Consider the following 12,265-nt stretch of genomic DNA (forward strand, 5'->3'; position numbering starts at 1 on the left):
AGTTGGCCAGTAGAAAGGACTTTCAGCCATAAAATAATGTAGCGGGTTTGTGAATTCAATCATTACCAAATAATGATCAGGGAAAAACATTTGTCAATTATGGTGTTGGAGATTTCTTGCCAATTCACAGACGGCAACGTGTCACACAAGGGGGCGTGGCCTAGCCGAGGGGGAAGTAAACCTCTCACGGGAATCACAATTTTTCACTCTTTTTAGCCTTTTTCTGGCAGATTCAAAACATATTTATCACACACCAATAAAGTCAAGCCAAAATCGGGTCCATTTCAATGCTTTTTCACAGCAAGTTGTTCAGTAGGAATGAAAAAGACACTTGTAGCTAACGTTAGCGTATGTAGCATAAAGCTTAGGCGTCTACATCTGAGATGATGACATAATCGAATTCAAGAACGTGAACGCAACCTCATGGTGGGCGGTGGAGTCTTGTGTTCATGGCCAAATTGCAGGTCCTACTTTAAAGGGCTAGATGCAAGTTGGTAATGTTTATACTCACTACTGCCACCTCAGGTCTTACGCGTAACTGCAGGTTCTATATTAAAGCTTAAAGGGGGGGTATTATGCAAAATGGACTTTTCATCCAAGCTTTACATCATGTTATTATGTCATTCCCTCATTAAAACATGCCTGAAGTGTTGCCTTGGCACATTCACGTATTTTTGAGTAATCTGTAAAAACTCTGATGGCGGCCATTTTAGGGATCGGTTTGCCTGAGTCCTCCTAGGAACGCCCCCACCTCCTGGACACGCCTCCGAGCTTTCCTCACCAGCCGAGTAACCGACCACTGCTCCTCAGCAGAACCCCCTCCCCACTGATGCCACAGACAGCGTGTGGAGGGGGCGTGTCGGAAAGGCTCAGAGGTTCTTAAAGAGACAGAGGCCTATTTCAAGACATTCACTACAGCCATTTTGAGAGAGCAATTTTATACAAGGCAGTTATTCTAATTTACAGCATTTACAGAACAACAGAAGGTTTGTCATCATTGTAGTGTGATATAGACTGGTGCTATGTGACTGAAAAAAACATAATACCCCCTGTTTAAGCTGACATTGGCTTTAATTAATTATATTGACGTAACATTCTTTCATGCCATCTTCCCGCTCTGTGATCAGCCTAAGGCTTCACAAATGTCCTTTGAGCTTTTTCACGAGTTTTCAGTTTATTCCGATTTCATTTCTGTCACTCTCTCAACAATTGAAATAACCACTCACAGCAAGTGCTAACCTGCTAACTGGAAACTCTTCCACCACAAAAGTGTCTGGATAAGGTGACAAAGGCCTAATTCAACTGGAGTTCAAATTTGGCCACCGGAGCAAGAAGAATGGAATGAAGCAAAATGTCATCTACTCCATTTACCCAGTCCAGTCGACAATGTTTGAAAATCTCTACTAAAATAGGAAATTTGACAACAACTGAGCGCCAACACTAAAATCATTAACTGCGACATACATTGCAATAACTTCAATGCGATAATAGCTAGATTTGGTGTTTCCTCTGATTGAGGGAGGCGCCAGGTAAAAATATCCTATACTGAGTCACTACTTCAACTTTACCTGCAGGTAGCGAACGTTTTGTGTCTCAGTTACACATCATTTTTACTCAACAAACATTTAATACTACAACCATGTATCTACTTGATAATAGAGTGATGCAAGACTTTATATTTTATTATCATCTAGTATAAAGTTTCCAACCCCAAACAAATTGGAGGAGGCTGGATCAGAATTGGCAAAATTCAAAGCAGCAAAGTCACAGTTGAGAAAGAGTTGGTTGCCAAAAAGAACTTTGTATTGTCACGTGCAAAATGGTTTCATTGACACACTACAAAAAGTGAATATCAAGCATTGGTTTAAATGACTTGAATTGAGGAAATGTATCTTGTTTTGAGCGGTTTTCACTCATTTAGACACTTTTCCTGATCGGACCTAGTTTACTTTGCTTGTTTGAGGACATTTCAGACCAGTTCTAGGGTAAATCTCGCTTGAAATAAGAAAGTAAAATTGCCAATGAGATAAGACCAATTTCCTTACCCCATTGGCAAAGAAAATGACCTGAAATAAGGACGAAATGTATCGAAACGAGTCAGAAACATCTCAGAACAAGTGAAATAATCTGGGAGAAATGCCCAAGAACTTCTTAACCAGTCAAAACAGCTAAAATTTTGATTATTGTGCTCAAATTGAGATGTTTATACTGATCTAGTTAAATACTTTTTTAAGTCATCAGGAGTGTAAGAAACATCGCAAAACAAAGAAGAATCAAAATGCCAGCCCTAATGGCGCACATCACATTTAATATAGAAAAAGCACTGCACCTTTATTCTTGATCGTGAGCAGTAATGGCATATTTCCAAGAACCACCAGGACCAGGCCAGGACTAAAAGTGGACAATTGGACTGAATTGTCCCCAAACTACTCTAACCGGCAGCCGTGACTTTACAGGAGGACTTCGACAAAACATCTCACAGTTTGATAAACACTCATTTACTGGAGCTGTATTAGCGTAGAATCGTCTGCTTTTGCTTCAGCCCTGTGTGTTTGTGGATCAATGGAGCTTTTCAGCGCACCTCCAGCCAACCAGTGTGCACCCACAAATACCAGACACAGTCACGGCTTAAGACTCCCAACCAAGAGCATTCACAATAGCGTCTTTACTTTACGCAGCACTGGTATCACCGATCGGCAAGCTCTTCCCAACACTGGAAAAAATGCCATCTTATCTTAGAAAAATAGCTTGATTTGTACTTGAAATAAGACTTTTAATGCTGATTTTGACTAGGTTTCGACTCGTCTTGAAATAAGATTTGCCAATTGAACAAGCATTAATTTGCTCAAAATAAGACAAATTAACTTGAACGCTTAAAATAAGACAAAAAAAAAACCCTGAAATGAGACAAAATGGTCAAAGACAAGAAAAATCTGTCTAGTTCCTTTGGCAATCTTGTTTCAAGACGAGTCAAAACCGTACCAAAAGCAGCATTAAAAGTCTTATTTCAAGCACTTTTAAGTCATTTTTGTCTCAGATAAGATTTCATGTTTTCCAGTGAAGAAATTCCCCAATCAAAGGGTGAAAAAGTCACTTAATCACTTTTTAGGCATAAAGGCAAAGGCTTTAAAGTCGATGAAACTCAAATCATGACACACTTTAGGTATTTTTCTTGGACAAGCTTAAAGGAATATGACTCTAAAGCATATTTCAGTACTTTTATGTGCTGTTATGAAGTGAAACTCATGTTGATTTGGAGAAACACTGATGCCCATTAAGCTTTTTTGGTAGAACAAGAACATATCAACAATTAAAAGTTATCTTTAGTAATAAATAAGATATAGGCCACTCATGTATAGCAAAACACAAGTGGGCAACAATCCTGATCAAAAACCAGTGAACTTGAACTGTCATAGAAAAGCTAAATCATCGACTGGACTGGGTTTTGGTTAAGTTGAGGCTGTTTCACTTCTAGTCACAGAAGCTTCTTCTTTTCAGAAAATACACTTCTGTGACTAGGTGTCCTCAACTTTCCCCAAACTCAGTCCAGTCAGTGATTTAGCTTCTTTTTTTTTTAAACAGTGGATACTCCCTGGATGAATGAGAGCCTTCACAAACATGAACTGAACTGAGATTTCCACTTCCAAAGGCCACTCAAAGCTAAGCACAGTGATTGGACAGGGAAAGATCAACAATATGAAGTAATAATCAGCTTTAAACTGCCAAAGTAGTTCACAAAAGTAAAATCACTGAATTTACCAGTCAATAACTAGAGCAAAATTAGGAATTCACAACCAGCTACAAGAATCCACTTCTCCAGACAAAATGATGGCAAGCAAACTCAGTGGCAAAGTTTGTGCAATCCTGAAAAAGTTAAACCAAATAGCAAAAACAGAAACAATCTGGATCTGCACTGCGCGTTCACATCTCTCCCATTGTCTCCCTTGCAGCCACTCGCTCAGACCCGGCGGACTTCTTCCCCCCGCCTCCCCCGTCCCCCCTCACTCACCTGGGCACGCTGCTCACGGGACACGACGCTCCGAGCACCGGCGACTGGCAACACAGGTAGGAACGCGCACCGGACCACGTGCGTAAAAGCGCGTAAAGAGAGTTGTTGTCTTTCCCCCCCAAAAAAAGAGAGAGAGAAAGTTCCAGAGAGGATGGAGCGGTGGGTGCCTGGACACGGGAATGTCTCGCAGTGGACTGAGCGGTTGTTAGCGGGAGGTGTGTAGGTACTGGAGGGGCAGAGGGAGAGGGATATTTGGGGAGCCGCTGACCCCGCCCCCGCTGCCTTTGAAATGTGAACGACCGGGGAGTATGGCTCTGCTTCTGAGGAGGCTGGGACTGCGTTGTGTGAAGCATCGTGGCTTGCAATGGGAGATGACAGCTAGTTGTGGCAGTAAACATCTAGGTAGGTACTCACTTTCCACCAGTTTAGTTTTGAATTACTTTCCATCACTTTGGGAGAGGATTTGATGATTTGCTCCTGTGGGATTCGAGCTGCTTTGTAGTTGTAGTAGCCTAGTCTCTGTGGTGATCAAAGTCTTTTTTCAGTAACAGTACAGATACTACCAGTCTGTGAAGGTAAATGTTGCCCTGTCAAATTAAAGTAAGTTTCCTAAGTAATCGAAGTACACATCTTTTTATGTGTACTTCTATGTGTAAGGAAAAGTAACTTTGCAGCTTCAAAAACACAAAAACTACATATAAATGTATTCATAACAAAATGAACAGGACACAAATTCTTCCTTGTTGGGAGTCAGTGGAATTTGACCGTACATCTGCACAGCGCCACCTACTGTTCTGGAGTGTCTTAATGCATCTTAAAGGGGGGTATTATGCAAAATCGACTTTTTCAAGCTTTACATCATGTTATTCTGTCATTCCCTCATTAAAAACATGCCTGAAGTGTTGCCTTGGCACATTCACGTCTTTTTGAGTAATCTGTCAAAACTCTGATGGCGGCCATTTTAGGGATAGGTTTGCCTGAGTCCTCCTAGGAACGCCCCCACCTCCTGGAGACGCCTCCGAGCTTTCGTCACCAGCCGAGGAACCAACCACTGCTCCTCAGCAGAGCCCCCTCCCCACTGATGCCACAGACAGCGTGTGGAGGGGGCGTGTCGGAAAGGGTCAGAGGTTCTTAAAGAGACAGAGGCCTATTTCAAGACATTCACTACAGCCATTTTGAGAGAGACATTTTATACAAGGCAGTTATTCTAATTTACTGCAGTTACAGACCAACAGAAGGTTTGGTCATCATTGTAGGCAAGGCAAGGCAAGTTTATTTGTAGAGCACAATTCATACAAGGCAATTCATAGTGCTTCACAGTTGCATAAATATAAGAAAACAAATACAATCAATAAAAACATCAACATGGAATTAATCAATTACAGTAAGAGGCAAGAGTGTAGATAAAATACTTTCAGTTATATGCATTTTTAAGTCTTGTTTTGACTCGCTCTGTCTTGGGCACTCTTTATTTTATTATATTGTAGTGTGCTATAGACTGGTGCTATGTGATTGAAAAAAGCATAATACCCCTCTTTAAGGCTTTAAAAGGAACAGGCCAACATTTTACCATACTGAGATATTTTCTTGCCTGAGCTTAGACGAGTTGATGTGTACCTGTCTGGTCTTTACGCATACGCTCAGTCACGCAAAACCACCAAAGATGTTGTTAGCATTTGGCCTCTCCAAATGTATTCCTATAGCTCCAAACGGGGTTGAAGATGGAAGCTACCACGCTCTTCCACGGGCACACACAAAGACCAGACAGGTACGTATCAACTCGTCTAAGATCAGGTAAGAACATATCACAGTGTGGAGGAACTGTGTGCCCTCAGTCACGAAAAAAGACCAGAGATGTTGTTCACATTTGGCCTCTCCCAGCATATTCCTAAAGCTCCAAACGGGGTTGGAAGCGATCAAGATCTAAGCTCAGTTAAGAATATATCTCAGTATGGAAAAATGGTGGACTTATCTCACTCCTCTATGGACCCAAACGGGGTTGAAGTTAGAAGCGACCAAGCTCTTCTAAGATGTTATTATGCCTTACAATGTAGTACCCCTTTTTATCCGCTTAGAAAATCGACATGTTTAATTTTGTGTGACTATACCTGACTCTATCTGTGTAACTACTCACGTAACCGTATTTAAATAGGGGAAACGTGGAAGAGCTTGGTTGAGTTGGGTCTAGGACCTTTAATATGAAATTGCATCCTCTTGTGGTTCTCTTTCTTTTGAAGAAAGCCTGACTGTATTTCCTCGAGCACGTCTAGTGTGGGGCCTCCTCCAGGTGGGACAGGCCTGGTGCACAACCCCAGGAGACGTGTAAATCACATGGCTGGGTGACCTCAGCTGGACTCCTGACGTGGAGGAGGATCAGAGCAGATTCTCCTGCAGCTGTGAAGTACACAACTCAAGTTCAGCCACTCTCTTGACTCGCATGTCTGTAAAATCTTTCAGTATATTTTCTGTTGTTTTACTGTGTGCATTAAATGGGATTTATAAAGGGCCTTAACCAGGGCAAAGTGGACGACACCAAATTAAGTTGTAAGTTGCTACTATCAGAGGCCCGCATAACGTCAAATCGACTCCATTTGTTTATTTAGCGCAAAGTGGCAACTCCCAAGAAGATTTCCAGATAAAACAAAAATGTAACTGTTTTTATGTTATTTAGTGTAAAACAACAAATAATTAAACCCTTAAACCCCCAAACATCAAAACACCCTTCTAAATACATGTTATAAACTTGATTTTTAATGCTTTGGTGCCCAAGAGCACATGTGTCAAACACAAGGTCGTGCCCACGAGATGATATAATCCGCCTCCTGACTTGTAGAGCATAGATATCTGAGTTTGTAGTAAATCTGTAGCTCATTCTTGTGCGGAGTTAGGATTTTTAAAGTCATAACCAGAATGCTCACTCCAGCCACTAGGGATCAGCTTAGTAAACAAATCAAAAAAAGAAAGAATTCCACACGTGTCAAGGGCAATGACACAATAAGAGATCAAAATATAAACAACACATTATAGCCACATGGTATTAACCACTTTGTTCAGCCTGATTACATGTGGAGTGAATGAATAATGTAGCAACTTGTGACACAAGCTTGTAAAGCGCATTACAAGTGTAACTTTCTTATCCATCCATCCATCCATTTTCTTCCACTTGTCCGTTGCCGGGTCGTGGGGGCAGCCGTTGGAGTTGCCCAAATCACATCGCACCAGCCCCTTATCGCTCCTCCTGCAGGTGGTGGGTCCACGGGAGGACGGCCTCATGATTAACCGGGCCTGTTGGTCTCTCACAAGGGGCTCATGAACCGCTCTTTGTCTGACCCGTCACCAAGAACCTGTTTGCCTTGGGAGACCCTACCAGGGGCACGAAGCCCCCGACAGCAGGGCTCCCGGATCATTCTGGCGCTCAAACCCCTCCACCACGTTAAGGTGGCGGTTCCAGGAGGGGGTAAGTTGTTATTATGATTTTAATGCATCGGTTTTATATGGTGATTCTCTGGACACTCAAAGACGCTTTACATCACATTATTCATTCATTCCATACTTGGTGGTGGTAAGCTACTATGGGATAGGCTGACCGAAGCGAGACAACCAGTCTGCGCCATCGGCCTCTCCGACAACCACCAACCACTCACTCACTACATTCGCTATTTATTAGGCTACAGTCCTGTCAGGCTTTCAACCAAATCGGCGCTATTATACAATCACAACTCATGATTCCTCAAGAGAATTTTCCTGTTTACATTATATGTGGCCCGCGACCCGCCATGGGAGCTGAATTTTGGCTCATGACCCAAAACTCTGCCCTACAGTATACGAGGGTCCCGGGTTGTCTGTGGACAATTTTAGGGGTCGCTGTCCCTGATTTAGAGCCCGAACAGCAGTTGCTTTACACAACTTCACAGCTTCAAAAACGCCAATTTGATCAAACAGAGGAAGAGGAGAAGTTTTCAAATCACCACTGAGAGACGTTTTCCACAGACACAGGCAAAATGTAATGTACACACAGTCGACAGTGAAGCAGCAGGTGGATAATTGCCCCCATACGTCCCTCATCCTTAGACCTTCCCTCTCGGCAAAGGAAATACCCATCAGAGGGGAAATTACTCTGGAGTTAGCTGTTTTATGGCAGATACTTATGCTATGAACCTCATGACCTCCTGGGAAATTGAATCACGTGCAGAAGGTTAAATGTCTCTGACTTCAAACCAAGTCCAGATGATCAATACCTTTTGTTTTGATCCACATGCAGATTATGAGCTTAAAATGAGGATGGGATGTTGGATGACCAGAGAAAGGCCTATATTTGAACCTTGACTGCTACAAATACGTCTTCCGGATGGAGCGGTGCATGTTTCTGGGGGTAAAACGTGCCCCTCCCCCCCATCGCGCACTTTTCCTTTTCCTTCTGTGTTGACGGTGTGAAATGCTCTGAGCTCCCGACACACTGGCCTTTGCCCTTCGGAGAGGGGACGGTCTAATTTAGCTCCGCGCTGGCACCCTGGTGACTGACCGCACACGCACACACCGACCGGCTCAGGCTGCGGATGAACCCTGAACCCTGCGCTCGAGATGGGTCAGTGGGAAACAAAACGCGCAGTATCCAGCGGTCGCCTCGGAATATGTGCACCATTGTGTGAGACAGCGCGGGGTCAGTAAAGAGACGGCGGTGGCTTATGTCATGGCTAAGACGGGTTTGAGGATAAAGGTTTTATATCAGGCCGAATCGACTGGATTGTTGTGCCGTAAGGAATCTCAGGCAGGTCATTCTCTTCAAACATTCCAGCAAGTGTCAGTGCAGGTTAGAGATAAGCTGGTGGATCGGTTCAATGATAAATTAGGCCGATATTTGCAGCTTTGGGGCTATTATTACTATTAGCCTCAAGGCTCCAGCACAGGTCATTGTTTTCCCTTCTGATTACTACTACTACTAATACTTTGACGATACTTGGTTTGCAATACCGATACCCGAACAATCCTTTTTCCAGTACAACAGTGTCCATTTTGACAACATATTTTAATTTAGTTTTAGTCTTAGTCTTTTGACTAAAATGGAATTTCAGTCAAGAGATTTAGTCGAAAAAATCGTCTCAATTTTAGTCTAGTTTTAGTCGAATAAAATTGCAAGTAAGTTTAGTCGACTAAATTTAAGACTAATTTAGTCGACTTTGCATTTATAATATTCATTATAATCAGTGTTAATTTTGTCGACTAAAATATTTAGTCTTAATTTTAGTCAAGATGATATTTTTGACGACTAAAATTGGACTAAAACTAAATTAAAAGTTGTTCATGAGACTAAAACTGTGACTAAAATGTCCAGATATTTTAGTCGACTAAAATAAGACTAAATAAAAACAAAAAGGAGAGACTAAAATCATCCAAACTTCTATTGACCGTCTGAAAGAGCCTCAGATCATGTAAATTCTCTGCCAAAGAATCAGCTCTGAGTTTTGTTCATGTGGGAGCAGCTCCATGAAGCAGAGGAACAAGATTAAATATGATTATAATGAATATTATCAATGCAAAGTTGACTAAAGTCTGCAATTTTAGTCGACTAAAACTAGACTAAAATTGAAGATATTTTTCTGACTAAAGCTAGACTAAAATCAAATTACACTTTCGTCAAAAGACTAAGACTAAATTAAAATATGTTGTCAAAATTAACACTGATTAGAATCATATTTAATCAAGGTCCTCTGCTTCATACTTGAAGTACATGAAGTTGTTGTGGTGCATAGCTATGCACTCTATTGACAAATAATGATTTAATGTCAAATCATTTGGCAAATCGTCCCCAAATATCGGTAGAGTTTATATCTATGAGCTCCGGCTATGAACGGCTGACCACCAGTGCAGGTAAAATATTAGCTACAGTATGACTTGTCAATAAGATCATTTTCAGGTGGAAAATGCTCTGAATAGCGAAGGGAGGAGACCGAGATTGTACTGGCTTGGTCAATAACTTCATGCACTCCCATCAGAAAGTTGTATAATGTGAATTTAAGTCATGACTTTGAAGAATCAGGATGTGCTTAAGAGTTTGTGATTGTGAAAAACAAGTTGGGCCCATCGCTGGACTGGGCAATTCATTGAAATTCAATCATAATCGCAATCTCTACTTTGGTCAATCTCAATAATCTTCTCCTTTATAATCGTCAGGTGAACCAGCATTTCTTTGGCAGAAACAGCTCCTATATTTGGAGTTTGGATGAGACAATGGAACATTTTTGTGTGTTGAAAGATGCTGGAGGAAAACATTTGTTACTGTTTGAGCGGAGGATTGTATAAAAGGTCTGTCTAAGCTCATAAATCAAGAACATGTATTCATTTTTATTTTTTTGGAGGGGAAGAAAATTTGAATCGAGATTGAGCAACATGACAAAAAAAAAAAATTTCTTGCCATATCATCCATAGTTTGATTTCAATTTCCTCTGCTCCTCTATGAGAAGATGGGGAGCTGCTGGGTTGCAGGTGACATCACAGCGTTCTAAAGGCCAATACTACTGTACGGAGGAAAAAATATTTTGTTTTTGAGGAAGTTTTTGGTCTTGTACAGAGAGATCATGGACCCAGTGAATGATATTCATGATCATTTTTGTAACTCATACATTTTATTTTGAGCTATGACTTGTGAAAGTGTAATGCAGTTAATAGATACAGAAGGCATCTCTGGAATTGCCCATATATGGTAATTTTTTTAAACAGTTAAGGGGGAAAACAATTTTGAAACAATTTAAATTTTCTCTTAATTATTCAAAAACTACTTTAACAAATGCTGAATTATGAATATAGTTTTCTACTAAATAAAGAAACAAAGACATGGGGAGGAGCAAAGTGGTTCAACAGCCCATAAATACATGAATAACGGAGAATGCTAACTTGATGCTACATGTTAGCATCGGGCTAATGCTAACGTTAGCTAGCGCTTGCTACAACTCCCGTTTTTTCACTTTTACTGAACAATCTGTTGCGACAAAATATCCATATGGGCCCGATTTACACTTGACTTTATTTATGTGATAAATAAGTTGATATTCCACCAGAAAATGGCTAAAAAGAGTGGAAAATTGTGATTCTCTAAAGATTCTATTTTCCCCCTCGGCGAGGCCACGCCCCCTTCTATGACGAGATGCCGTCTGTATCTATATGAAGAACTGGCTCCTGCCCCCCCCGGGCCCGATGACATCATCACAATCTAGAACCTGCAACCCAGCGATTTTGTAGGGGCACTTTTAGCTTGTCTTAAATTTACAAAGGTTTCAAAAGGTAGTCGACTAGATGGTTGTTTTGCCTCCCAATCGTCTTCAACGACCCTCAGATTCTGGAAAATGTTTGCTTTGATGAAACACGGCTCGATAACTGACACACTCGCACAAATTCAAATGAAAAAAAGAGAATCATTTTGATACTAATTTCCCACGCAATAGCAAAATCCCTCCTCCGTTTACTCGCCCTGTGCCCAGGTGTCTGCTCAGTGTTTCTCAGCACGGGGAGGCAGGCCTTGTTAAAGTCGTCTCCCGCTGCTTTAGAGGCTGCTCACTCATTAACTCCCTGTCAAGCACAAATTGTATTAGTCACAGTCCCATACTCACACCATGATGTAAAACCAACTGCACTAATCACATTATTCGGACTGGGGCGGACTCTCCATGCAATATTTATCCTTGCATGAAGTTGATGGCGAGAGATAGCAAGTCATTGGCTTGGCTCGGAAATACCAGGACACCTTTTGTACGGACATAATCGTTTAGTGTTGCTCGGCTGTGGTAGGTTGGCTTGTTTTAGTGGTGCACAAAGATCTAGCAAAAACATTTGAAATCCCAACATTAGGTTTACCAACTGAGCCACAGTCACCGCGTCTGTCCAAGCAACCGTTTAAACTTTCAAATAAATGTTACAGTACTTTTTCCCATAACTGCTTTTTGTCTCTTTTGCTGCAGTAAAAGTAATTGTGCATAAACTTGCAGACAGTACCTCACTGTTTAAAGACCATTTTTACAGCTCCAGATTAAAAGAGGCGAGTCGTAAAACTTTGACATTTAACAGAACAAAGTTAGAGAAGCTATGAGTGTTTTACTTGATAATCACATGTAATAGTATTTCAATTCATGGTTCATTTTCAACTGTTTAAAAACACATTTTTAATTTGCCGGCCTTTGTTGTTTATTCTATGGTGTTCCTCGCCGGGCTCTTGTTTTTAGAGTCCATCAGAGGATACAGCGAACAGGAAGTGGCTCTGCGAAC

The 12,265-nt window shown here is 41.4% G+C and overlaps 2 protein-coding genes across 2 annotated transcripts in view; one reads left to right on the plus strand and one right to left on the minus strand.

Annotated features, from left to right (window-relative positions):
• Positions 1-4,092, minus strand: part of matn4 (matrilin 4) — a 65,634-nt gene extending 61,542 nt beyond the window's left edge. Inside the window, exon 1 of the mRNA XM_079579253.1 lies at positions 4,010-4,092. The gene's annotated coding sequence lies outside the window, so the exon portion shown is untranslated. The remainder of the gene's footprint in view (positions 1-4,009) is intronic.
• Positions 1-12,265, plus strand: part of LOC306979468 (recombining binding protein suppressor of hairless-like protein) — a gene marked incomplete at its 5' end in the record, with an annotated part of 51,952 nt that overhangs the window by 7,950 nt on the left and 31,737 nt on the right. The window contains 1 exon segment of the mRNA XM_079578421.1: positions 3,951-4,065. Coding sequence (XP_079434547.1) covers positions 3,951-4,065 — 115 coding nt within the window.

The sequence above is a fragment of the Gobius niger genome, assembly GCF_951799975.1.
Source record: "Gobius niger genome assembly, chromosome: 20".
In the NCBI taxonomy this organism is placed as follows: Eukaryota; Metazoa; Chordata; class Actinopteri; order Gobiiformes; family Gobiidae; genus Gobius; species Gobius niger.